The sequence below is a fragment of the Orbicella franksi genome, chromosome 7 (genome assembly GCF_964199315.1).
Source record: "Orbicella franksi chromosome 7, jaOrbFran1.1, whole genome shotgun sequence".
NCBI classification, from domain to species: domain Eukaryota; kingdom Metazoa; phylum Cnidaria; class Anthozoa; order Scleractinia; family Merulinidae; genus Orbicella; species Orbicella franksi.
Window position 1 is genome coordinate 29,102,871 of NC_138151.1, and position 25,239 is coordinate 29,128,109.

General features: G+C 39.3%; 4 protein-coding genes across 5 annotated transcripts; 1 reads left to right on the plus strand and 3 right to left on the minus strand.

The window, feature by feature from the left end:
- Positions 1–11: 11 nt before the first annotated feature.
- On the minus strand, positions 12–9,570 carry LOC145492225 (zinc transporter ZIP4-like). Of its 2 annotated transcripts, none has more exons than XM_081471577.1 (7): positions 8,874–9,570; positions 6,999–7,151; positions 4,675–4,844; positions 3,505–3,648; positions 2,765–3,020; positions 2,101–2,288; positions 12–1,360 (listed from the first exon to the last, which is right to left on the minus strand). In XM_081471577.1, exons 2-7 carry the CDS (start codon positions 7,012–7,014, stop codon positions 1,214–1,216), a joined length of 921 nt encoding a protein of 306 aa, XP_081327703.1. In that variant the 5' UTR covers positions 7,015–7,151; positions 8,874–9,570; the 3' UTR covers positions 12–1,213. The 2 variants fall into 2 exon arrangements, with proteins under 2 accessions (XP_081327703.1, XP_081327702.1); XM_081471576.1 differs by lacking the exon at positions 8,874–9,570 and adding an exon at positions 8,024–8,867.
- A 352-nt stretch (positions 9,571–9,922) lies between these two features.
- LOC145493212 (uncharacterized) lies at positions 9,923–18,132 on the minus strand. Its single transcript, XM_081472627.1, has 6 exons — positions 17,278–18,132; positions 16,670–16,738; positions 14,810–15,278; positions 13,349–13,551; positions 12,560–12,736; positions 9,923–12,119 (listed from the first exon to the last, which is right to left on the minus strand). Exons 1-6 carry the CDS (start codon positions 17,336–17,338, stop codon positions 11,815–11,817), a joined length of 1,284 nt encoding a protein of 427 aa, XP_081328753.1. The 5' UTR covers positions 17,339–18,132; the 3' UTR covers positions 9,923–11,814.
- Positions 18,133–19,677: 1,545 nt separating this feature from the next.
- Positions 19,678–22,219, plus strand: LOC145493123 (uncharacterized). The gene is made up of 2 exons (XM_081472523.1): positions 19,678–20,167; positions 21,181–22,219. Exons 1-2 carry the CDS (start codon positions 20,044–20,046, stop codon positions 22,212–22,214), a joined length of 1,158 nt encoding a protein of 385 aa, XP_081328649.1. The 5' UTR covers positions 19,678–20,043; the 3' UTR covers positions 22,215–22,219.
- Positions 22,220–23,271: 1,052 nt separating this feature from the next.
- LOC145493124 (alpha-1,3-mannosyl-glycoprotein 4-beta-N-acetylglucosaminyltransferase C-like) lies at positions 23,272–25,239 on the minus strand. Its single transcript, XM_081472524.1, has 3 exons — positions 25,165–25,239; positions 24,303–24,413; positions 23,272–23,974 (listed from the first exon to the last, which is right to left on the minus strand). Exons 1-3 carry the CDS (start codon positions 25,208–25,210, stop codon positions 23,274–23,276), a joined length of 858 nt encoding a protein of 285 aa, XP_081328650.1. The 5' UTR covers positions 25,211–25,239; the 3' UTR covers positions 23,272–23,273.

Sequence of the window (25,239 nt, forward strand, 5' to 3'; positions counted from 1 at the left end):
AATGAATGAATTATAAGCGATATCAGCAAATGGACTAAGATTTCGCAAAGTTTTCCTCCCAAATTTTTTATTCCTTGTACGTATGGAGACCATACACGAACTACTGAATAAAAATCCTCTAAATCACTAATAGGCTGTCATAATGAAATGAACGTTGTTTTTGAATGCTAACTTGAAGGCGTTTCTAATCCACCCCTAGGGTTGGTTAATTTTTGCAAATTAATCTTGATTGAATAAAAATAAAAATAAAACATCACCATGGTTTTCTGGGCGGGAAATCAGATGGAAAAGGGCGGGTTATAGTTAATTTACAGGGATTTAAAGATTCCCTACGGCAAGGGACTACTTCGGTTTCTTTGGCCGTGAGGGAGTAGGCAGATCTTTGTAACGGGGACTCAGCGTCCTGGGTACGATATCGTATGCCGTTGCTAAGCAGTGAAGGCTTTAATCGCTTTTTGTTGGTTTTTCTCGGTGTTTAGCCAATCAGAAATCGAGTAAGTTTTGGAGACGAAAAAGGTTCTTGCAAGCCATATATATCTGATCAAAATTATTTTTTAAATATTTTTATACGTTTGATTACTGTACAAAACGGAGCACCTTATCTTTCAGCCGTCCCATATAAATAGTTTTTGAGTTGAAAATTCGAGCCTTAGTTCCACTTAATGTCAATGAATTGTTAGTTAAACATTTCGTAACTTACCCATTAATACTACAGAATATTTAGAACATTTGATTACTGTACAAAACTGAGTGCCCTATTTGCCGGCAAATACAAACGGCTTTTGAGACGAAAATTCGAGTCTAAGGTTCTATTTCTGAAGGTCAGTCAATTGTTAGACTTGCACGATGACCACAATAATCCTATACAAATATAAAGAAGTCTAATGAAAAACCGACAAACAAAATAGTCTAATACAAACAAAATAAGCTTGTCTTGTTACAGCTGCAGAAGCTTAAAGACTCTGATAAAGCTATCTGTGTGTGAATCTTATTTTATTCTAATACGTTTCTAAAACTATCGCTTGTTTTTGCTTCGTCAGAATTGAGAATTTATGCACCTCACCTACGGCTTGGTCCATAAAATTGCTAAAAGACAGAAATTGACCTAACATTTCCCAAATACGGACTTCACGCTCGTTCAATAAGATATTTAAAGTGGAAAGGTTGGTAACAGAGGTTTACCATGAAAGTAAATATAGGTATTAAATACTGTCTATTGTAAAGCGTTTCTAATTTTGTCTTCAAATCCTGCCAGCAGCATCATTATTATGAATCCAAGGAGAAGTCCCACGTTTTGCAATACTACAAAATATCGTCGATCACTTGCTCTTTGCGTGATGGCAGAAAACATCTCTGGAATCTATGAAGACAAAATGCAAGAACATTAAGAGCCTGGTGCTTAAACGAATATGCTCTCATTGCCCCTTTTATTGGGTAAAGTCACAGCTTAAGTCTGCGTTTGAACGTAGTGGCCCATGAAGCCAGTGATTATGGAGGCGGCGTGGCCGAAATCCGGAGGTCGCGGGTTCAAGGCCCGCTCTGACAACTAAGCGGGAATTGTTTCTCGGTAGACCCTTGTTCAGCTTCTTGGTCATGGTCGTAAATAGCCAACTGGTTTGCCTCCTACCAGTTGGGATTTTCAATCCTATTATTTTTATTTGAAATTTTTCTTTCTTTCAGTTTAAGTGGCACTGATGCCGTAGATCGAACTAGCTAGTTGTAGCCAAGCGCATCGACCACTATAAACATTTAACATCTCCGGTTTCTGCAGCATTAAGCGACGAGAAGTATTTCTAATCCCCCTAGGTGGGATGTTAATCCATCGCAAGGTTACCCCCAGTATTTAATTTGCTGGTACCCACTTAAACACCTGGGTGGAGAGAGGCACTGTGAGAGTAAAGTGTCTAGTCTAAGAACAGAAACGTGACAATGACCCGGCTAGGGCTAGAACCCGGACCGTTCGATCCAGAGTCAGCGCATTACTATCAACTGTGGGATTTTCTCCTGATGTACCTCCGAATTCTCAAACCTTACAATAAAAGAAATGTATGGAAGTCTGTAAAGAGAAGAGATATTTTAAGCTTGGGACTTTTTACTCACCATCTCTGCCAGGGCAACGTAAATAAACATGCCCGCTATGACAGCAAATATCCAAGCTGTCAGATTAAGACTGGAGCCTAGTAATGCTCCTATAATGACTCCTATGTAGGAACAGACGTAGCTGAACGAGAGTAGACCCAGGGATCTAAGCAATGATAGACCACACGAGACGAAGATGGCAAAGGTACCTGAAAGTCACACGAAACGATTAACTAGAAAAGTACGAAATATTTATGCTTGTCAATCTCTACTAATAGTGTAGGTTTAGCTTAGAGCCAGCGCATGTAAGATCCGGTGCTAAGTGACCTAAAGTGAACGCCACAGTATCTCCTTTCTTTTCTCCGCAGAGGATCGAACGTTCGTTATATAAATGCACTTGCAAAGTGAGTGCAGGCGCAAAGTCAAATGGATCGCTCGGGCGGAGCCCGTAAGGTTCCGTAACCTTGCGCCTGCACCTGCATCACTCAGCGGATCCCCCACCAGCAAAATCCTTGAAGGGAGCCTCTGCAGAGGAGAGAGAAATCTCCCCCACTCGCCTACAGACATCCAAACTCAAATATCATAAAATATTTCAATATCATAAAATATTATAATTAGTATCAAAGGATTACATATTCAGATTTGTCGTGTCACAGTCATTTACGAGGCAGCAACATTTTCCTACCAACTGCATGAGGAATTTCATGAAACAGCACAGCAAATGAAGTACTTAGACCATCTCCGGCAGACTTTGAGAAAGCTGCTCCAACAGCCAGGCCATCAGCCGCTGTGTGTAACGTATTACCTAATAACATCATGCCTATAAGAGCCTTGTTTGTCTTAGACTCGGGTTCTTCTAATTTGCTTTTACTTTCGGACTGCATTAGATAGATAGTCTCCTGGGCTTCAGGTGTTGAGCCGTGCGAGTGAATATGGTCTCCCTGTAAAAACGAAGAGTACGTGACTGTGAGAATGCGTGACACATGAAACGTACAATTTGCTTGAAGGAGTTAGAAACAAAGTGGGCTAGTCCATGAAACTGTCAATTGGATGTGCTGTATGCTTACAGGCCCGTATTTAGTTTTCTATGAGTTTTCCATAGACCGAGTCACTGAGATCAAATTTAAAAAACGCAAGTGCTTCTAAGTTGAATTCATTTCAATCGAACTGGGCTATTAAAACTTTCAATGATGTTTTAAAATAGCAAAGACGACACTCCTATAAGCCTCGTGACACAACGCCGCATAATCTAGATTGTTCCTGAGCCTATCACTTTTGCGCTTACCAGTAGGAACACAAATGCCGAGATTTCACACCATTCTAATTTGTAGTGGATATGTAGGTAAATAACTGGTGAAAGGTCATTTAAATATGAGCTGCGTTAGTCAACAGCTACATATTACAATGGAAAAAAGCAGTTCTTACCTCCATTGCGCAAAAGAAAAGATGAAACAGGTAGAAAAAATATATACTGCAAATTACTAGCGCGGAACGCCATAAGACCACGTGAGCGCCTTCGGAGTCTCCCGTGGAGCCGCCATGTTCGTGGTAAAAATTAGGATTTAATGCCTATAAAATAATAAAAAATATATCTATCTTATTTCTGCGCTGGATACTTTCTAAGATTTTGAAATTATTGGTTCTTTTCCAAGAGTCTTATTCTCTCAGAAAATTTCCTTTAAAGTAAATTGAGAAGGGTCTGATTCGCTATATGACTGAAGGCTGAAAACGCCAGCCACATATTTTAAAGTTTGTTCATATTTCAATCCCCTGACCGTCGTTTGCCTCTAAAGCCCCGTCCACACTATACCGAAGGAGATGAATAAAACGGAAGTTTCACTCTGAAAACGCATCAAATGTTTTCTGTCCACACTACGTCGGAGGAATTTAAAACGCAACAACCACCAGTCATTTTGGATTTATGTTTGAGGAAAACGTGGACAGGGAGATCACGTTATTATCAAGACTACATCGTTGTGGAAAAGTTCCGTTTTCGTAACGGATTAGAAAACCAGCGGCCTAACCGTAGAAATAAAGCTGCGTTTCAAATTTCTCCGCGTAGTGTGGACGCCGCCTAAGTATTAACATGTCACGAAAATAACTAGGCAACAAATAATGCCTGTTTCGTCATCAGTCATTTGAATTTGACAGACCACAACCTGAACGTTCGCACCCAAAGCTGTGACAACACAGCTGGTACAGTTTTACCCCCATATGTCACTAGTATTTATCGAATTGACAAAACGTTTCCAATGAATGGTCACGGATGAAATTTCAAACGTGGATAGGGAACTCCTGGTTTGAAGTTTCAAGTCTTGAAGTTTCTCAATTAGAGACGAGATTTTTGCAACTTGATAAATCAATACCAACTGGGCTGTACTTTGGGCTCACCAGTCAAAATCACATTCAATTAGATCATATTTTTTTCGTTTCGTGTTCACGTTAGATGTAAAGGACGGTGAAGTAAACCTTTCACTATTAATTGGATAAAAGATAATTTATTTGAGCATTTATCTGACTTTTATATAGAATATACTTTTCACTCGAGAAAAGGCGACTTCAAATCATTCTAGAGACACAAAGGAAGCTACTTACATGAGGTAGGAGATGGAATACGGCGTCACCCGCCATACACGCGGCCCCCAACGCTATGAGAACTGTGATCACGTGATCACGATAGCTACCTAGAGCTGGGCATATAACGGCTGACGACAGTACAGCGCAGACAAAAACTATTGTTTGCGCAGCACTTCCCTGCCAAATAGCTGTGAACAGCGATAAAAACAAAGTGATTAGCGAAAATTAGTTAACTAATATCATGGATGACAAATTATTCCTTAATTTTTGCACGAAATTTCAGCCTTAATTTATAATTTTAAAACATAAGCAAGCGAATGTTTAAGTCAATAGCCGACGTTTCGGCGACGTCAAGATTTGATTTCTATACTTTTACATTAATTTATTCACTTTGCCTTGAGAATGGTATCACGATGACACCATATCGGCTTGTTTATGTTTTAAAAAGTCGTTATTGATCAAGAATTTATAATTTTACATGTGAAATTACAAAATTGCAAGGGCAACGTTTGGCGCGAAATTTCTCGATACAATAACCAAGTAAAAAACCTAGGATTGTAAGCGCAATTTGACACCCATGATATAAGAAGTAATCAAATGGTGTATTTATTCGCGTTTTGACAAAATTCTAATTATTTCCCTCGCCAAAACGCGCGCGAAATGATTTCCTAATTTCACTCGTCTTGACTTGAATGTCATGGAAGACAAATTATTCCTTAATTTTGGCGCGAAATTTCATACTAATTCGCATACTAATTACGATTTTAAAGTCCCAAGAGAGTTAAACCAAGCTAATCAGATGACGATATTTAAGACACGTGACATTGGTTTATTCGCCTGGACAGTTTTCGTAATTGCGCGGTCGAATCAACATGGCGTGAAAAAATTCGGAAACGAATTATGATTTGTCTTTGAGTAATTACAGCTCGGGAAAGCTTGGACGGAAAGCTTGCGGAAAGAGAACAATCTTCGCGCAGTGTTTTCGTTCTAGTGTTCGGTTTCTTAATTACAAATGTAAAGGTAGAACATTTAACAATGGTATTCTTTTGACATGCGCATCTTAAGTTTGATTTTCAGTACCTCGAATTTCATCCACTTAATTATCCTTGGTTGAATAAAATAGTAAAAGATGAACGGATTACTTTCGTTTGCGAAAAATTACACCATAACATTTAGCGGTCGTTTTAAGAACGTAGCTTTAGGCCACAGTGCATTCGTCGTATTATACCTTAGCAACCTGAAAGGCATACGATATTGAAGACAAAGAGTTCTAGCCATATTTAAATTTTCTTGCATACTCCTCAAATATTGAATAAACATGGGGTTGAAAATTGAAGCCAAACTGGTACCGACGTTTGCCAAAAAAAGAACATATTTGGTCGATCTGAATTTTCTTCGAGAAGAAATTAACAAAACGCTACCTTTAATTAAATAAGAAAATGATCTTTTAAAGCCTTCAGTCTGGTGTTGTAAACTAATAAAAAAATAATAAATAAAATAATATTATTCTCGTAGTCTTTTGTGCAAAAAGTATCAGACCATAACCATGGAAGATGCTGTTAGTTGTACAATACTTCATTGAAAACATTGATCTCAAAAACGCAATGATCTTGAGAGGCGCTGACGGCGAGGTTTCATATACTGACGGTTAAATCTTCAGCACTGGTTGAAAAAAACACTTCAAAAATCAATGTACTTTAGGGCAACAGAGTCCGCCTATTAGTAAGAATTTACAAACAATATATTTTCAATATCGCTAAATATGACTTGTGATATTGCAAAGTTCAAAATTACCTACTCTTCTGAGGTTTTAGTCTCGTCAGACTTAAGACCCTGTTAGAACTTGATGTTTTACAAAGTTATAACTTGACCGGGTTCTTAGTTTTTTGATAGAGCACATTTGAATTTCCAAGCTGTTGCGTCGCGTGACATTAAACTGGTTGTTGCGTAGATCAAAAGATAACTTTCGTTTAAGTTTTCGCTAAATGAACAGTTCTTGCATTAGAAGGAGTATCAATTTTAATGTGTGGGCGCTCTAGAATGATAACGTTTTGTTTTAATAGCAAAACTCTATGACAGAGATGTTTCGATTTTGTTAGTTTAGGCCGCCATATTGGCCCTCCTCTCAGAGACGCCAATATGGCGTACCACTGTAAATTAGATTGAAACATTTCTCTGCACAGACCTACGCCTTGACGAAATGCTTATATAACAATCATTTATCACATCACCGATTCTTGACTTAATCTACTGTACGGTTATGACTTTTATTTTTTGATGGCATGGCAGTGAAATCTACTGAGGAATATACGAGCACTAGATTCTACTTACTTATTACTTACCTCTGATTATGGTCATAGCGCCACGGCGCTTTCAGAAGCGCGGCTTTGCCCGGCGAAATCAGGCCTTGCTTCGAGTGTTTCGATCGATTCAACACAACACTTACAAAACAAAATCCGTTAATATGAAGGATGGTGTCTTCGTCATCGTGAACTCTGAAGAAATAAAATAACAGCGCGACAAATCTAGTCAGCGGTCTACAAGACTTCAAGTGGCTCAAACCACCAGTCCCCCAGACAGGTGAAGTATTGTCCATTACAAAAACACAGCAAAGTCCAGTTATCAAACACTAATGATGAAACCTTAGACAAACGTTTCCATCAATATTAGAAATTGAAACGTAGCGAAAAAAACCCCACTTAGCTCAGGCAGTTTTATTTCAGAAACTAAAACGACCCAACGAACACAACACTGGCAGGGTCAGCAAGCTCCATTTTTGGGATCATACCCTTGATTCATGATCTAATGTTCTGTTTGTGATATGGATTTTGATGAAATGACAAGAATTAGCGAATAAATAGACAGGCGCAATAGTTTACACAGTTAAATTATAGCCTGAAGCAAACGGGTTTAGGGTAATTTCTAAGCGGAAAGAATTAGGGGTAGAAGTAAAAGGTGGTTTGAAGATTCTTTGAGGAGGAATTTAAGAGTTTCAGTTATTTTTTTTAACCATGTGTAACCATTTTTCCGTGGAATAAACTGATCCGTGACTGGCAGATACTTTCAATGTGCATTTGACACCAACGAAGTGTTTAGCTGATTATAGTTACAAAAATGTACGTAAAAAATAAAACTTTTACCGTGTGTCTTCAGCTGTTTGTACAGTAGAGCGAAAATGTTTGTATTTATGGTGAATAGTAAGAGACGTTTTTCTATTTTTCTGTGATTTATTTAAATATTAGAAGAAAAGAAAACAATATCTGAGGTAATATGTGCTGTTTGAAATAAACGTCATGCTTAATGCTTAACCTCTCTAATTGCGTCTATACATACTAGCTTCCCTCTGTAGAAAAGAACCGATACTTACATTTATAGCAAGCTGTGTTTTTCAGCGGTAACCTTTTTCTCTTGTCAACAGGCCGAGGATAATACATATGTGAAAGACATTGAATTGTTCCCTTACGCGTCAAGACTGACACATTTGCAACCGTGTGAACTTCAAATGGTTTGTTTCAACTTGAATTGCCATTATGTAACCATGGCAATACTAGCAAACAGTTAGCGCGAGAAGGCGTGAGGTGATATTGCCCGCGCGCAGGTTCAGTCGCGGGGAGGGAAGGGAAGGGGACATTTGTCACGCCAGAGCCCGCGCGTGTTCGATTAGCGATGACCAAACGTGCCACGTTCCGGTAAAAATCAACAACCGGAACCACAAAATACTAGATTCGTGTTCTGTGGTAAAAATGACGAGTGAGTTGCAGAGAAAGATACATTGAGGCAAACGATTTTACTGAGTTAATCCGCGAGATGTATTCCTGTAAGAAAACGCACAGTTACGTTAGTAATTTGTCGAACGTGTTCACGTCCGCGGCAAGGAATCGAAAGACAATGTGGAAACATGAACGAAACGACACTGCCTGGCTTCTAGCAAAGCCTCATCCCGGCTAAAACTCCTACATAAAACCCATAGCTAGTATTTTCAGTTTTCAGTGAATAAACTTTTCAGAATTCAAATTTTACGGAGATTGTTCAAGGTCGGGTATCTTTACCAAGATTGCATAAATTTCCGACGTGATTGTGTACCCGAAAAGATGGCCGGCACGAACGATATGAAACTGTAAATTTAGTTTACGAAATGATAACCTAGGGCTGGCGTAAAGTTGTAGGTGACAAACCTCTTTGCTACATTTTACAGGTTAACTCAAACATTACGCTACCTGTTTGGTTGGTTGGTTGCTTGGTTAGGTTGTTGCCATTCCTTGCCAGTTCCTGTTCAGTTACGATAGTTAACGTTGACCCATTTTTAACGAATTTAGAAGTTGAATGACACAAGAAAACATGACGATGACACGAGAATTGCTAAATGAACATTTAGATTATTATTAACTAAACACAACTTGACAATGTGTCATTACAGTCTACGACAGGCCGGATTTATAATTACTTACCGTACGGAGCCGTGTGTACTGCCCTGATATTCTGCGATATCAAGTCCCTGACCTGATATGGTTACGGTATCATGCTCACTTGGCCGAATTCGGGCAAGGTAAATATCTAATCGTACCTTTGTTCGGCGGCGTATCAAGTTCGTTTGATCTCGCCATGGGTATTTTGGCTTCACTACTTCTCGCCAAAATACGAACCATACCTCGACCAATTCACAATCACCTGATATGTCACCGATGCGTACAAAAAAAGGCACGACTAGGTATAAAAATTACGATGGCACGTTAGTATAATTTGCGGCAGGTGTGTTATAACAAAATGCGACAGGCATTTTGACAATCCGCGACAAGGTATGACAATGCTAAAACACAAAGTTGAAAAATACGCCCGCAAAGCGTGCATAGTAGAAAATGGACGGACTGGACTTTGCTAGAACATCATGGAGAGCTTGGAAAGGCGTTTCGGATTTTAGGCTGCCTAAAGTCGTTCTGTCGTGCTCTAAGGTTTAGCTTAGATTTTCGCAGTGTCTGTTTCCACTAAAGATCATTAATGGGCAGTACAAAATTAATAGGGCATTGGGCAAAATGCTAGATCGGACATTACCCTTATGCAGACAACAGTCATATAGGTCACAGTCGCTCTCAAGTTCTTGCTTTATTGAGTGAAAATGAGACCAGCTCGCTTTTTAGAATAAACATGTAAGCTTATATACTATACGCTAAACATCATTGCTATTGAAACCCTGTCGCTATTGGGGATATCATAATATGTGTGATAAATATAATAACATTGTTATAATAATTAATGATAACAAATATTTGGACAATAACGAGTCGACAGAGATATGATCACAACAAACTTTTTTTTAATGAAAACAGTTATTTAATGTAGTAAGGATGCGGCTAAACGAATACTTTTTGAAACAAAGCAGAAACAAATCTTGCTTACGTTTGACATATCTAGAATTAACATATATCGGAAAAATGGAACAATTTTAAGTAAGTGGCCAACTTTATTAATACATCAATACTCGAAGCCGAGCATCAACAATTATCTGGCTTTGTCAAGGATTGGAATAACAAACTTATAGATCCAATAAGAACTCTTTAATATTGCCTAATTTTGTTTTCATGGAAATAAATTCGTTGTTATTACATGAAAGAAACTTCATACCATTTTCAAATCAAGCTATGATAAATTTAAAAGATTAAATAGAACCATAAAATGAAAAATATACACCCATGTATGCTAGAATTATAATACAATGAATTAAATCGCTGAATCAAGGTAAGAAACAGGTAAATGCCATGTTTCATTTGAGCTATGTACATGAAAGTTAAAAAATAAACTCAGAGGGAAAGAGCCATTAGATTACATACGATTTCGACAAAAGTCCTTGGAACACTTTGAAAAACAGAACGAAAAGCCGTTTAGTCGATGTTCAACGAAATAGACGAGTATTTTTTTTTTGTTAAAACTCCAGATTTATTTAACAAGGAATATCCACAACAGTCCCGAGGAATCTTGACGAAAACTGTAGAAAGCCATTTTAATTTGTATATTTGTAAGATCTGTTGTAAACTTGCATAACTTGAAACAGACAATACAACCGTTAGCCAAAGAACGTTTCTTCAAAGATGTTACTTACAAAAGCGAGGACTTTTTAACGGCTGTTGAACTGAACATTTGGATTTTATATTTAACACCCAGTCATAGAAGCTACCTTAAATGTAACGGTTTAAAAATGCTCTCACTTCGACAATATTCAACCTGGTGTGTTAGAACTTCATGCAGTTATGTGAATTTAGCGTCACTCAATTCTGAAAATCACATGGTAGTTTCATGTAAGTGATGATTATCTCACGTCAGGGAGGTCATACAATTATGATGTAAAGTCCTTGTTCATGGTCCGCAACAGCGCCGCCTTACATTTTGGTAAAAACCTTTTTTCGATAGCTGTACACGTGAATTCGCTACTTTCTTCAAAAGTTAAGCAAAGCAAATAAAAACAGTTTTCCCAAGCAAACATATACACAAAACTTAGTATTGTACCCTAGCAAAATTTCGAAAATATACATTTTTTAAGTAAAGTTTTTTTTACATATTTAGCCTCCATCTTTGGCGTTTAACGCGTAAAAAAGCGAAATAAAAAAGCAAACAAACAGAGAAGTCAACTGAGATTGATGGTCCCTTGAGAAAAACTCAAAACCTTTCTATTTGAATGTGGCATTAATGTTTACTTTGCAACCAGGCATTCTACTCAATGATCGTTCTTGTGAACCGAACAGCATAACGGTTTACCCAGCGCATCGTACTGCATTTAAAACAAGCTTGATTCTCCTTAATTTGACACAAATCGATAAAACGTGCATTTAGCAGCAAATAATTCCATTTAAAGGTGACTCAAAGCTAAGCGAAAACATCTATCTTTCTGATACAGAGAATTTTGCGTTAACATCATCATTCACAATTCAAATGAAGACGCCTCTTTATGTCCCCACCTGTTTTAAACAGACCGTGCACGTTTTCCCCATAATTTTGAATGGCATCAATAATCTCATCTTACACTTAATTTAAATAGAATTACTCTTATCCTCTCCGACGCTTTTCCAGAACGGAAAACTCCCTTGTATTTCTCTCGCTACCTGAAGAACTCTTGACGCCCATATCTCTGGTGTTGGAAGTTTCAATTCCGAGTTCCGAGCCTTAATTTCAAGTCCTTTTCGTCTTGTCGGGTATCACTCCCTTCATTTGCAGAGACTCTTTATAGTGTGTATGTAAGTGAGTCTGTAAACTCCCTGACTGAGAGAACGCTTTAGAGCACTGCCAACATTTATAGGGTTTCTCGCCTGTGTGCGTGCGCATATGGCGTTTCAGGTCCGTAGAGCGTGCAAATGCCCTAGAACATTCTTGACACTTGTACGGTTTCTCTCCTGTGTGGTTGCGTAAATGCCTTTGAAGGTCAGTTGAACGAACGAACGCCCGCGAACATTGCGTACACTTGTAAGGACTCTCGCCTGAGGGAAAGATAGGGAACAATTTCAAAATCACAATTAAGCGATAATGTTACTATAATGAACAACCAGGGTGCACACCTGTGGGGGGGGGGGGGGGGCTCCCATATAAAAAGGACCGGGGTGGTCGTCGGAAATTTTGAAAAGAATTCCTGAGAGGTACCACGACCGTGTTTTCTGAGCGTAGCTTGAAATTTTTTTCACCCCTAGGAGATACCAATTCTAAAACAACACATTATCTCCAGTCTTATTTTTCTCGGCTCAACACCCTAAAAGGTACCGCCAAAGCTTCCTTTATGGACCTTTTGAGACTGAACACGCTAAGACGTACGCTTTTTTAACCCCTTAAATGTACGACAAACTCACTCGTCCTTTTGATATAGGCGTGCCCTCCCGGGGATGCAAAATGCCACAATGGGTTTTGTTCCTTCTATGTTACATACCTGTGTGGGATCTCATGTGTCTCCTCAGATAGCAAGGGTACTGGAAAGCTTTACTGCAGTACGAGCATTTCCAAGTGCGGCCAGTTTTATCCGGACACACATACTTCACATGACGCTCCAGGTAGCTCTCGTATGCGAAAATCTTGCCGCATTTGTAACATGTATAGCTCTCATCATCTTAGGGATGAGAAAGCAAACAACATCTGGTTAAAATCAAAGGAAACGACTATAGATCATTGAGTTCGATAATTCCATCACGAGAAGTTTCGAAAACTAAACTTAGATGGAATGTTATTCGGCGAATGGCAACCTTGTGCCCGCTTTCAAGAGAATAGCCCATTTAAAGGTTTGCTTTGCTTGTTTACTTGACAAGGTAACGCAACGTGGATGCGAGGCAATTTCGGGCAGAAACGACAGAATTGCCCAAAGTTGCCTCGCATCCACGTTCGACTATTGTTATGCAAATGTCTGTTAAGTGTAGAAAGGCTAGGGATATTGAATGAAAATGACTCTGAGATAAATTTGTTGTGCGTGGGTCAAGTAAAGCTACAGATTCAAGCAACTTGAGAGATCACCAGTGCTGCTGGTCAAGAAGAGTCAATGGATTGTATACAGCCTGTATACAGCGGATTTCGTCCAGAAATCCGATAAAAAAATTCACCATAGACCAAGGATCATCGTCCTGATGTAAAACAAAATTCTCATAACATATTAGATGTGAGAATTTTGAAGAAATGTGTTACAAAAGTAAAGAGAGTTTATATTTCCATCAAGGAAAACTTGCCGTACCTGATTCTGTTCTACTAAGCTTTTTCTCAAGATACCATCTGAACAGTTTTGTTCGCTTGTCTTCCTTCAAGTGGACACTTTCCTGAAGATATTTCGTGATCTCTGTTTGAGACACGCCGGTCTCTTCAATCAGTTCTTTTTCCAAAGCCTTGTTGTTTTCCATGAACTCTCTGATTTCACGTCCGATAATTTCTTCTTTGCCTCTGAAAAACAGTGACGTCATACATTCAGCCAATGGGCACGCGAAAACTTTGACGGTCATCAGCAAAGTCACTAAATTCTAATCTTATTGCTTCGAAAAGATAGGAACTTTTAAGCGTTACAACACAATTTTAGTTTGTTTTGTTAGCATATTTGAAGTGGTCTTTCAGTCGATTTAGACATTTTTCTGAGATTGATCAAAAAATGATAGAATTAAAGCCTCAATGGAGGAGTACCCATGGTTCGTTCAAGATGAAAAGAAATTGCATTGAGTTGAAACTTTTAAAATTTTGCATGGCCTATCACCTAAGTACCTTTCAGATTTAATTAGTATTCAACAGCCTTCGTCCTACCATTTGAGGCGCAACGACAATGGTCGTTTGTTGGAAAGACCAAGTGTGAAAGCCAAGAAAACATTGGGAGACAGAGCTTTCCAGGTAGCTGCTCCTTTCCTATGGAATAAGCTGCCAAGGTCCGCGCGCGAAGCAACGAACTTAGAATCTTTTAAGACTTGAATTAAGACATTTTTATTTAAGGAATCATTTCAGTTATCTTAGCATATCTATACCTTTATTTGTAATTATCTTTTACCCATTTAATGTAAATATTTTTTATGGTTTTGATAGGAAGATTTGTAAAATTTTAGTTATTAATTATTGTTGTGATGCGCTTTTGAATATTTTATAGAAAAGGCGCAATACAAATAATAAATGTTAATGTTAATGTTAATGTTAAATGTTCTCTGTCAAACGTACATAAGCCAAACTTAGGTCAATTTTTATAAAATGGTGTCTAATCCTGTGGAGCCAAACCAAATGTTTTGTAGCTTAGATTTAATTTTTAAAATAAAAACTGTAAGTTGAAAAATACAGATATCAAAGATATAATCGAACCTCTCTACAACGGTCACCTTGGGGACAGAGTAAAGTGGCCGTTATAGAGAGGGGGTGTAACATTAAACACGGACCAACGAAGCGCGTTACGGATCACGTTTGGTGGCCTTTTACATTAAAAATGGGCTTCGTATACACCGTTTCTCAGTCACTGATAAACTGGCCATTGTGAAGAGGTTATTTTGGCAGTCGGGACGCGTTTAGTGGCCGTTGTGGAGAGCTGGCCGTTGTTGAGAGGTTAAAAAGGAGACTGAATGTATGGATTGTCCGCCGAGACCAAAAACGTGACGTGTAGAGAGGTGGACGTTAGTGGAGGCTCGACTCTAAAGTAAAAGCTGAAAAAAGCTTTGAATTTTATGATACTTACTGCAACATCTTTTCCAGTTCCTCTTCCAGTTTGTGAAGTCTTGATGAGTTATTTTCATTCATGGTATTAACTGATCGTCTCGCTGCTTGCTTTTTTCTTTCCTTCAGATCATCACACTTTTCCTCTGCAGTTTCCTTGTCTTCAACTTTGACTTGTTCTCGCCTTAAACTTACGAAGCTGTCGCTAACACGCCGTTTAAACTTTGATTCGTGGACTTTACGAGGCTCTCTGAAAGTATCATTGTTTAGTTCGGCTTCATGCAATTCGCTGCTGTTGGTATCCCTGTGATCTACATTAACGTTCTTTGCACAAAACTCGTAGTCCGCCCGCCGCAGGCACAGCTCCGCAAGCGTGTGCAGTCCGCGTGTGTCAAGCGCGGGAAAAACAGACGGTTGGTTCCCGCCATTAGTGACGCGGGGCACTTGAGAGTTTGCGGCGGTTTCCAGGTTACACTGAATCGCCACGTCGCCTGAAAAAAGATTTAAAGTTTTGAAACAGTCACTCTTGAAGGCTTTAAAAAAAAATAAAAAACTTAAATTCTTACTTGTTTTCCTGTCCATGATCAATCAGGTACCATCACAGATGTTATTTAAGGAACGGCAGGGTCAAACCAAGGCAAGATATAAGTTTTTCACAAAAGATTTGCTATTGAAAGCGTTTCTGTCACGTAAAATATCTCCAAATGCGCTTCGCTATTTTTTAGGCTTTAAAAGTTGAACGTTTCGAAGCCCGTTTGGGTTGATGCAAACTACTTTTGGCAGGTACTTCTTACAAGATCCGAGCTGTAAAATTCAGCGGTTTCTGAATTTGGTGTTCCATTAAAAGACCTGCAAGCTTCAATCCTGGCTGATTTTCTAACTGAAACCGGCTCGGAGTGGCCAAAAACAAACTTTTCCGTCGAAGCGCCACCGAGTTTGACAAGTAGTTGAATCTGTTTCCAAGAGAAGCGTTCTTATTTGAGACCTTCTTAAATGGAAAACCGCTAAGATTGGTTGTTTGTTTGTTCCTGTTGCAACAAAGTTAGCCAAATGACAACATACCGTAGTGTTATCTTACCTCAAGTTTTGCTTTTAGGGTGTCTTCACGTGGGATGACGTGATGCCATGAAATTTTACCTCGAACATATCCAATCTAACCTTTTCCTATCGCAAATTTTTTCATTTTGTTTTCAAACGAAAAGCCAGAAGTTATAAATACTTTAAATTTCGGTATCTGGCCGTTAAGATATTCTATTGTCAAATTGCGCGTCGTAAATATATGCGAGGATAAGATTAGAAATGCTCTCTCCAACAGTAATTAACTCAACTACATAACCCGATAATTATATTATCGATAAGAAAAAAAAAATTGTAAGAAAGATATTTTATCGGGGTTCCAGTGATCAAAGTTTTTCGCCGGCATGCGGTCACATTTCACAAGCTAACTATTACCATGGCAACCTAGACCAGAACCACTTGTTTCACATCAATCTTTTGATAGTGTAATCTCAATTACGTTATTCAATAACAGAAATCTCTCCAACTGCTTTGTTTAGCAAAAAGCCTTTGATTTTTAGGATATAAATCTGGATGAGAAGTTAAATTATGGCTCACTACTTACAAATCAAAGTGTTTTGCAAGACTAGGTTCGTTAACACTAAGTCCGTTTTTCCAATCCAACAGAACTTAGTTACTTCCAATCTTTTCAGCGAAATGAAAGACCATGGACTTCATTACAGCCAAAAAGTCAAAAACGACAAAATAAGCAAAGCTTAAGCTAGCATTAAACGTGTTTCTCGGAGCGTGAAGATCTTTTCTTATCCCTATATTGAAGTCCAGGGCCTAACGGGTGGTCATGTCAACATAGTTAATCAACACAAACCGGTAATGCTTGATTCTGGACTCCTGTCCGGCTCTCCTTCCTCGATAACGTCCGATAACTCTTCATTATCTGTGAAAAAATTAAACAGCATTTTATGCGGTGTAGTTCGTAGAGAAATACGACGTAAAAGCTAGTTAACCGAGCTTGACAAACTAGCGCAAAGCTAAATTATTGATATCTGGTTGTGAGTTCACTACTTTCGCATACTCGCTGACTGAAGTAATCAGCGGTAACAAAAATCTCACTGAAAAATCTGCGCCTCAAGTTAAAAAAAAACCCCAGATAATTAACTCATTTCGTTTAATAAGACAATTACTTCAAATCTATGGATTAATTTTTTTTATTTACTTGTCAGACAGGCTGCCTTAATCCTGTTGAGTGGGTCGTGCTGACCCAACGAACCGCGGACTTGCGCCACAACAGAAATTAAAGAAGTCAAGTAAAATCAAATAAAATTCAACAAACTTGAATTTAAAAACACTTTGGCGCAAATGAGAGCTTAACTCCATACTAAGTTTAATGTTTCTAAGCTTTGAAAACGCGCTGACCTTTGGTAATGACAAGTTTCGCGGAGTCTGGTGTGTTGAAATAACAGCACAGGTACTTACCATCATATCTCTCCTTCCTCTTGTTGCGAGAGGGTTTTTTCACAAGGAAAGATTTTGGCATATCACCGTGGCGTCCTCGAGTTGTCCTTCAAACTAACCCCACTACTCATCTAGCTACAAGGCAACTAAGGAGAGGAATCCCTCCTTCTTGCCTCAGATGACGTTATCAGCAGATTAGCTTTCCCTCCATTCGCGTCTCTCCTACAACTCCTAACACCGCTCCATCACTCAAACGCGTTACCGATACTGCGTTGAGCATGCGCGCGCGGTTCCCTGTTTCAAAACAAACCAGAAAAAGCGTGCGTTTCTTGCAGAGGAAAAATCTACGACGAACGGGGAGGAATTTCAAATCTAAACGCTCGCGTTGCCGTATGCAAGAGTTCTCCAAACCCTGGACAAGAAAATTCGAAGGTGGTCGAGTGTTGTTGATGTTACCCCGCTAGCTGTTTGGAGAAATTTCCGACCGCCCAACCGGGCAGATTGAATAAGTCAATAATTACGTCACGGTCAGGCGTACGGTTAGGTAATAGAGTTGAATGTCTTACGCTTAGCGTCATGCACCAAGATTAACCACTCTCTCACTTCTACTCAGCGCAAATCACTCAAACTTCTTCCCTTTTCGAGCCAGCAACGTCTATCTCAAAGCGGTCAGTGTTGTGGTTAATTCCAGCCGTCGTAGACGCAAATTTTGACCCGTGTTGGAACTTGGAGTTCCCTGGTATGACACTTGGCGTTCACCGGTCCTTGAATATCCCGCGCTTGAGCCGTTTTAGCTGTTGACACGGTCTCCAGCGGCAGGCTAGTGTCTAGCTCGCAGGTGGCCGACAGAAGTGCGTGTCAACAATGAGCAGCACCGTGTTCAATGTGATAAGATCAGAATAAATTGAACAACACTAGCCCAGCAACTTGGGTTAAGTACATCTGTTAAGCGCTTGAATTTGGGGTCGAAAATTGTCCTTGGTCACAAGTATGTTGTGTGCAATCCTGACATTCTCGATAAGGAGAGGTTTACATATGTTTGAATGGACGAAAAACCCGTGATTTACGGTTCCTTTGAGCTGTTTACAGTGCGTCTTTCAGGCGGTAATGGGTTAAACATAGCATACAAGAATCACTGTCATGACCATCGCTGAGAGAACGCAAACTTTTAGATATTTTTTTCTGTCTTCAGGAAATATAAACGCGAACGTAAGAATTCAACTGGTTTTAGTTGATTTAATCAGTTGAACTTTAAGGTTTTGCATTTGACATATACCTACAATATACGGTGCATGTTTTTTGAAGAATCAGATCGTTAAAAAGTTCGCCAGTGTAATAACTCAATATTGATTGAGCAAGTAGGTTTAATGTCCATTCTCTTGAATTTAAAGAAAAAAAACCCGTTTAAAAGGCTTTCAGCAACGACGTGTATCGTCTATTTTCAGTACATGATTTTAGTAACATCATTAACCTTGACATCTCAAGAGAGAGTTTGGACAACTTTTGACAATTAAAATGTCAGGGGTTAACAGGCAATAAAGCCATTAACACAAGATTTAATCAGTGAAGAACAGGCGTCATGAGATTAGCTAGCAAAATAATCGTAATTCTTTGCTTTTATATTCAGCGAAGTTTCGTAGGAAATCTGAACTTCAGACAGGCTAAGAGAAACTGAAAAAGCTCTTGTTTATCTCGAGGTTCTCATATTTGTTGTGCCTCGTAACGGTTGTAATTTTTCTAGGCAGGTCTTTTTACTGGTTGCTTATTGGATCTGAGCTCGCATCATCGCCACCAAAACAAATTACGCTTGATTCAGTTCTCCTAGTCAGTGAAATAAAATAGTTTGCTGGCTCTTTTTCGTGATCGAACTGGAAGAACGAAAATGTTGACAAAAACTTGTACATCAGTAATCAAAAATCGCGTGTTCAATTCTTGTTACGAAGAAATGGCTAGATCTTGGACTAAAAAAACAGTAACCAAAACAATTGAAATAGTTTATAAAATATGTCTAACTCCAATAAGAAAGAGAGGTTTTCTTTATCAAATCTGACCCAACACTTTTGCCTTGAATTTGCCCGCAAAATATTCATTGTTACAAATACTCATAAGCAAGCCTGCGGAAAAGCTGTGCGATCCTAGCTCCGGAAATTTGATACAAATTCTTTAGTTTTTTGATCATAACATTCTTTTCTTTTTGGTTAGATGACCGTGTGATTTGATCAGTGAACCGTGGAAAGTGTTCAATTAATGTGAATGTTTTCGTCGATTTTGTCAGTTACACTTAAATAATCCATTATGAGATCTAACGAGTTAAGGACCGTGGTAACACGGATGGATAGGCTTGGTTTTACCTGTGTTTAACAGCTGAAGAACCATTTCAGTAAAATTTTTAACGATTTTTGCCTCAGCAACTCGAGATTCTGGTAAATAATTTTGCAATTTACATCTCCCATGAACAATTTTGCGAAGTACTGAATGTAAAGAAGACTTAATTTGACAAAGAAGGGAGAAATACATTTATTCAACGCATGTAATCTGAATGAAAGTCTAAACTGGTCTTTCAATTTCCTTTGACAAATTGAAAATAGTCTTCTCTATTTGACGCACGGAAAAAATCGCATCTTACTGGTACCTGCCAGGCAAATTAACTGAGCATGCGCTTCGGTGCAGCGTGCTCACAACGTTGATTTCCACACAAAAGAAAAGCGAACCGTCCCTTCTAGCGACATATGAGGAGCGGAAACTGTTTCACTCCTTTGCGCAAGTGTTAAAGAGATTTTAGAACTGATGCTGCCCAAGGAAGCGGGCCATGTTGAAGTGCATATGGCGTCTCACCGACTCTGTCTCCGGTTGTGCTTCCTTGGTTTAGTAACTTTATCTCTGTGCTCCGTTGTTTTCATAATGACAAGAGGTTAGCATTGCAGTTTATTTTCTTAATTTCTGTCCAGGTAATTCACTTTACATCGTCTAGGAATTGGTGGGTGATCAGCGCCTTGCGTCGAAATAAAATGATCGCTTATTAGACATTCATTGAAGCGTTCAGTAAGCTACTTGAACTATTCAAAGTTTCGACTTCGCGCGTGGGACAAAGCGGGGATGTATCGTTAATCTGAGAGATAAGGAGGCGAACTTGTACGAACTTGTACGCTTTTCACCGTATAGCTCGATACAAATGCTTTCGGACAGCGAACACATGGAGCTAGCAAGTTCGGGACGGTAAATGCACTTGCGCAAATATTGTTTATACAATACCTGTTAAACAGACAATGCGTGAAATAATTACTACCCTACTGCAGTGTTTAGGTCTGGGTTTTTTGGTGCTTAATTCTTGAACTTCAAAATCTTTTTTTCATATAGCGTCCGTTATAACAGACATATTGACCTGCTTGTAAGCCATGTCGCTACTTTCTCTTCGCTTCGTGTGTAAAACTATCGCTCGGTCAGGTGACCTTGATTTGGGCAACACCGCACCGACATTCGGTCGCCGTAGTGCGATTCTAGATAAGAGAAACAGTGGTTTTGACAGTGGGGTAAGATTGTTAAGTAAGTCTACGCAATACAAAAAAAAAGTGAGGGTAAAAGTCATGAAGAATGAAAAGAACAAAATACACGCGAACACGGAAACCAATGAAAAATGTAATTTTGATTGTTTTTCATGGCATTCCGCTCAAAGCAATATTTATCATACACATATTTACCTACAAATTAAATAAAACTCAAATAATAGCTTACTGAGGAGTATGAAAACACAAAAGAGGCATTTATATACAAAGAAAAAGAGGGCTGGTTAAAATTGGGAGCAATTAAGAAGTTTTACGCAGGAACAATTTTTGAAAAATTAGGCTAATATTTTCAAGATTCTACGCTTTTTTGAGATGGCGACCACTTAGATTTAAAGTAATGAAGATACTTTGTTTCCAACAGGTTATCTGTTTATCTACATAAGTCCAGTAATTGAAATAGCTGATGAGGACAGCATTCTAATCGATCAAAAACGCGAATTACAGAACAGTTACAACCGCGGAGGGAACAACAGCGAAAGAAATTGTAAACACGACAAGTTCGACGACATTTTACTGGTTATAGCTTTCGTTGAATTTCTTTATGACTCTATTCCTTATCTGGAGAAGCTCTACAGACATCGCTTTCCAAATATTGTTTATTGCGGACCTGTCAAACCGCCTAAGGAAGGCCAGTACAAACTTATAGTGGTCTCTATGCTTCATGGGGTTACAGCTTACGAGTGTCTGAGTACTGCAGCAAGGACACTACCACAGTTTACGGGTTATTTATTTATGAGGAATGATCTGTTCTTGAATATTTGGAGCATTGCAAATTTTAGTCGATCACGGATATGGCAAAGCTCAGGACAGCTTGGTAGCCAGGTCATGTTTCAGCAAACGCGTGATTCCTGGATCTGGTGGTATACGCCGTGGGGACTCAAGGCCTGCGAGGAGGCTTATAAAGAGCTTATTTACCTGAATGACGCTTACAAGCGTGCAATAATCGATAGCAAGGGACAGGAAGAAAGTTCGTGGGATGTGGAAAATTCACTGAATGCTTTGCTATGGAATGGACGTGGTTTGAACATGTGTTATCGGGGATTCTCAAATCTATTCTACATTCCTTCACAACACGCAGTTGCATTTCAGAAACTCTCCGCCGTGTTTCAAAAGCACCAAGTCTATATGGAGATAGCGGTTCCGACCATGATAAAAATGCTCGAATTGTCCGAAAAAACCGAGCAAGTGACAGGGGTGGACATCGGTTCGCTTTATGGAGAAGAGCGAGCTCAGAAGGACGCTAGCTTGTTTTGGCGGCATTTTTCACCGAACACTAGCTATATAAGGCCTGTTGTTCTAACTCGTAATTACTCTGTTGACTCAAAGCCAAACGGGGTGGTAGAGGTTTTGTTAAAATGGTTAAATCACATTGACTGTTCAGAAGGGCTGTCATAGCTCACCGAACTAAGACTTCGTTACGTGAGCGAATGACCATATATGGTTTGCGCTGTGGTTTAGAAAGTCTCGTCGCGCAAGAAATGTTGAGAAGACAGACGCGCAGGTATAACGTTTCCCGCCAAAATTTGACTGTCATCCCGACTGTTTAGAGGGGCGTCATAGCACACCGAACTTGGAAAGTCCTGGAGCAAGGAAAGCTGGGAAGACATACGCGCGGTTAAGTTTCCCGCCATAATTTGACTGAGCTACAGTCGTCGTCGTTTCTTCATATTTCCTTGGCACATGCGTTGGTCGGCAACCGAACCTGCCACATTGTCGCAACTTGAATTCAACTCACGCGACAACTCATTCAAAGTACTCTTCAGTTGACATTTTGAAAATTCGTTAATCAACATTCAAAACCTTTGCGATCGAGTCAACTGGTAACTGACTCTGAACCAAGGGTGGGCAGCCTTACAGTCATAACCCAGTCACTGTTATATTTAACGTAAAATATACACGAAAAATGATTTATTAACCGAGTTAATTGTTGTGTAGGCGTGCGCTCACAGGTTGATCATTAAGTGATTCAAGTTTGACCCCGAGGGTTTTTTTTGTGCAGATAGTTGGCGATAGACCAGGTCTCAATTCTACTATCAAAGTTGATAGGCAGACTCCCAATAACAACCGAACACCCGAGGGAGCACTATCGAGAGCCGAGCGAGAATGAATCAACTTTTAAACATAGAACAGTGATGAACCTGATTTATTGACGTTTTGATTGGTACGTGATTACAAAGGAGCTACGTCACGGTTTGCGCATCTTAGAAAAGTTGAGCAAAAATTTTCCAAGTTCCTCCTTTGTAATCCGTGTTAATCTTCTCCATCATTAACCATCTTTGTTTCTTTATGGTTTATTATTATCTCTTTGGTGTTTTTCTATCTGAAAATACCTTGACTGAGCTCCTTTAAGAAATAGCGCTCACACTCCCAAAGACTTGTGTCGATCGAAAGTCGATGCCTGATTAGCTAAATAGATCGAGAGTTTGCCACATGATCAATAGACTGGTGACTAGTTCATGTTCCAAGGGAGGAAGACTGGTGACCAACGTGTTGAAACAGCTCCTTTGTCCAAGTATTGCTTTTATCGTCCAATATACTCATTCCACCTCGCGATTGAAGATAAATATACAGCAGCCAATCACATGGCATTTCATTGTAAAACTGTTCTAAATACCTGCCAATTAATCGCAAATCGTCGTCGCGGATAAGTTTTCCTATAAAACCCCATCTGGAGAAAGCCAATATACCCCATTGTTTGCCGGCTCTGAGGTTGATAAATTCCCTTATTTGACTCAAAGCATTCTGCATAACCGTAACGTCATCTTCAAGATGGAGATAATACTGGGCCAGGCCTTGACTGTAATAAAACATAAATACATAGTCCATAGCCTGCTTAGAACGCCAATGCATTCTGTCTGGACCGTCGTCAAGGGTCGATTGAAGTCCTGTTAGACGAGGGTAGAACGAGGAGGGAGCTGAAATGACGTGAATTAGATTCATGTCCAAGTATTTACCAAAGTTTGACCGCAGATCTTCCATGACGTTTGTCCGAGCCGACTCTTCTGAGTCGGCAAGAAAGACGACGATTAAGATATTTTTGAGGTCTTCCTCGGAGCTGCCGTTGATTATGAGTGAGTTTAAAGTTGCCACCAGATAACTTTCGGTCTTGTTTTTGAAAGTTCTTTGAACTGTGGGAATTCCAATGGTCAGAAAAACTGAAACAGAGAAGATGGCAAATAGAAGAGCATTCGCACATAAAAAAATAAAATACTTGCCGTTCGTTTAGCTTAACCATCCGAGTGTGAGGCATTTAATGAGAAAGACTGTTATAGATGGACTGAACATTTTGTAGCCCAAGGAATGCAGGGAAGACACACAGGCCGCTAAGTTTCCCGCCAAAATCTGACTGCAGTTATATAAACCCACCCAAAAACCCTAAATGTTCCGAGGCTTTGCAAGCTTAACACTGACAACTAAGATTTTACGGTAATGGTTACGGTAAAACTTTTGAATGGACCAGAATAACAATGGCAAAGTAAGTACCTTTTTTCGTGAGTGGTTTTCCTATTTCTCTGACGCTAGTTTTAGTGATGATTTCTCCACCTTTTGAACATGACACAAAGTCATCCAGACTGGCTGTTTGGGCACTCTCACCTTAAAAAACGTACATGAAAAGCATGGTAAAAGATGCACCGAGAAATGGAAATAAAGCCATCCATAAGGACGACGAAAGGCCATTTCCAAGTTGCCTTTTGTCGCTGTGTCAAAGCGAGTCTTCGTACGAAACATTCATATGAAAATGTGTTCCGCGTACAGGTTTATTTTCATGTAAATCATACTACTTTCATTTGAAAGGTTTTTGCACGAGGACTCGTTATTAAACCGAGGCACAAGGTAAAGCTCTGAGATGGCCTATTGCTACCATACAGACTTATTGTTAAATCTCTTACGACGGTCGTAACGCTACAGTGCTGACAAAAAGCGAAAAATACTATCGTCTCACGTAGTGCAGTAAAAAAGAAACAAGAAAGTATGTAAAAACTATGTAAAAAGTATGCAAGCAATGGTAGGTAGTGCTAGCAGGAGTAAAGTTGGGCTCATCCTTTTTCTGATTGGCTAAAACTTGCAAGTGCGTCTGTTCAATCATAATAAGAGTATATCGCATTGTGATTGAAATATTGATATTAACCGCGGGAAAAGTCGCGAACCCAATTCACCGTTGGCTTGGTTTCGCATCTGATTGGTTGAGAAGACGTGAAGTTTAATCTAATTGGTCAAACCTGTTTTGACGAATATATTGAAGTAACAGGAAATCATAAAATAAGCAATCAAAGGCTGCATTTGTCAATCAAATCAAAATCCCATGAAAGTTGTCTCGGTAGTGTTTGTAAGTTAAAGTACTTACACAGGCTAAGATACTGAAGTTTCCAGTTCAACTGAAGCATTAACATCGCAAGAACAATCAAAAGAACATTCTTGA

Bases quoted from the DNA above. Each gene is read 5' to 3' on its own strand.
- LOC145493212 (XM_081472627.1), bottom strand. From the start codon at position 17,338: ATGCCAAAATCTTTCCTTGTGAAAAAACCCTCTCGCAACAAGAGGAAG. The intron at 13,552-14,809 runs GTAAGTATCATA...ACTGTTTTTCAG, and splicing joins GAACTGGAAAAGATGTTGCA to AGGCAAAGAAGAAATTATCG. The intron at 12,737-13,348 runs GTACGGCAAGTT...CTCATCCCTAAG, and splicing joins GCTTAGTAGAACAGAATCAG to ATGATGAGAGCTATACATGT.
- LOC145493124 (XM_081472524.1), bottom strand. From the start codon at position 25,210: ATGTTAATGCTTCAGTTGAACTGGAAACTTCAGTATCTTAGCCTGT. The intron at 24,414-25,164 runs GTAAGTACTTTA...ACGTTTTTTAAG, and splicing joins ACTTCAGTATCTTAGCCTGT to GTGAGAGTGCCCAAACAGCC. The intron at 23,975-24,302 runs GTACTTACTTTG...TCTCTGTTTCAG, and splicing joins AAAACCACTCACGAAAAAAG to TTTTTCTGACCATTGGAATT.
- LOC145493123 (XM_081472523.1), top strand. From the start codon at position 20,044: ATGCTGCCCAAGGAAGCGGGCCATGTTGAAGTGCATATGGCGTCTCAC. The intron at 20,168-21,180 runs GTTAGCATTGCA...TGTTTCCAACAG, and splicing joins TGTTTTCATAATGACAAGAG to GTTATCTGTTTATCTACATA.
- LOC145492225 (XM_081471577.1), bottom strand. The intron at 3,649-4,674 runs GTAAGTAGCTTC...ATTATTTTATAG, and splicing joins TATTCCATCTCCTACCTCAT to GCATTAAATCCTAATTTTTA. The intron at 1,361-2,100 runs GTGAGTAAAAAG...TTGTCTTCATAG, and splicing joins ACGTTGCCCTGGCAGAGATG to ATTCCAGAGATGTTTTCTGC.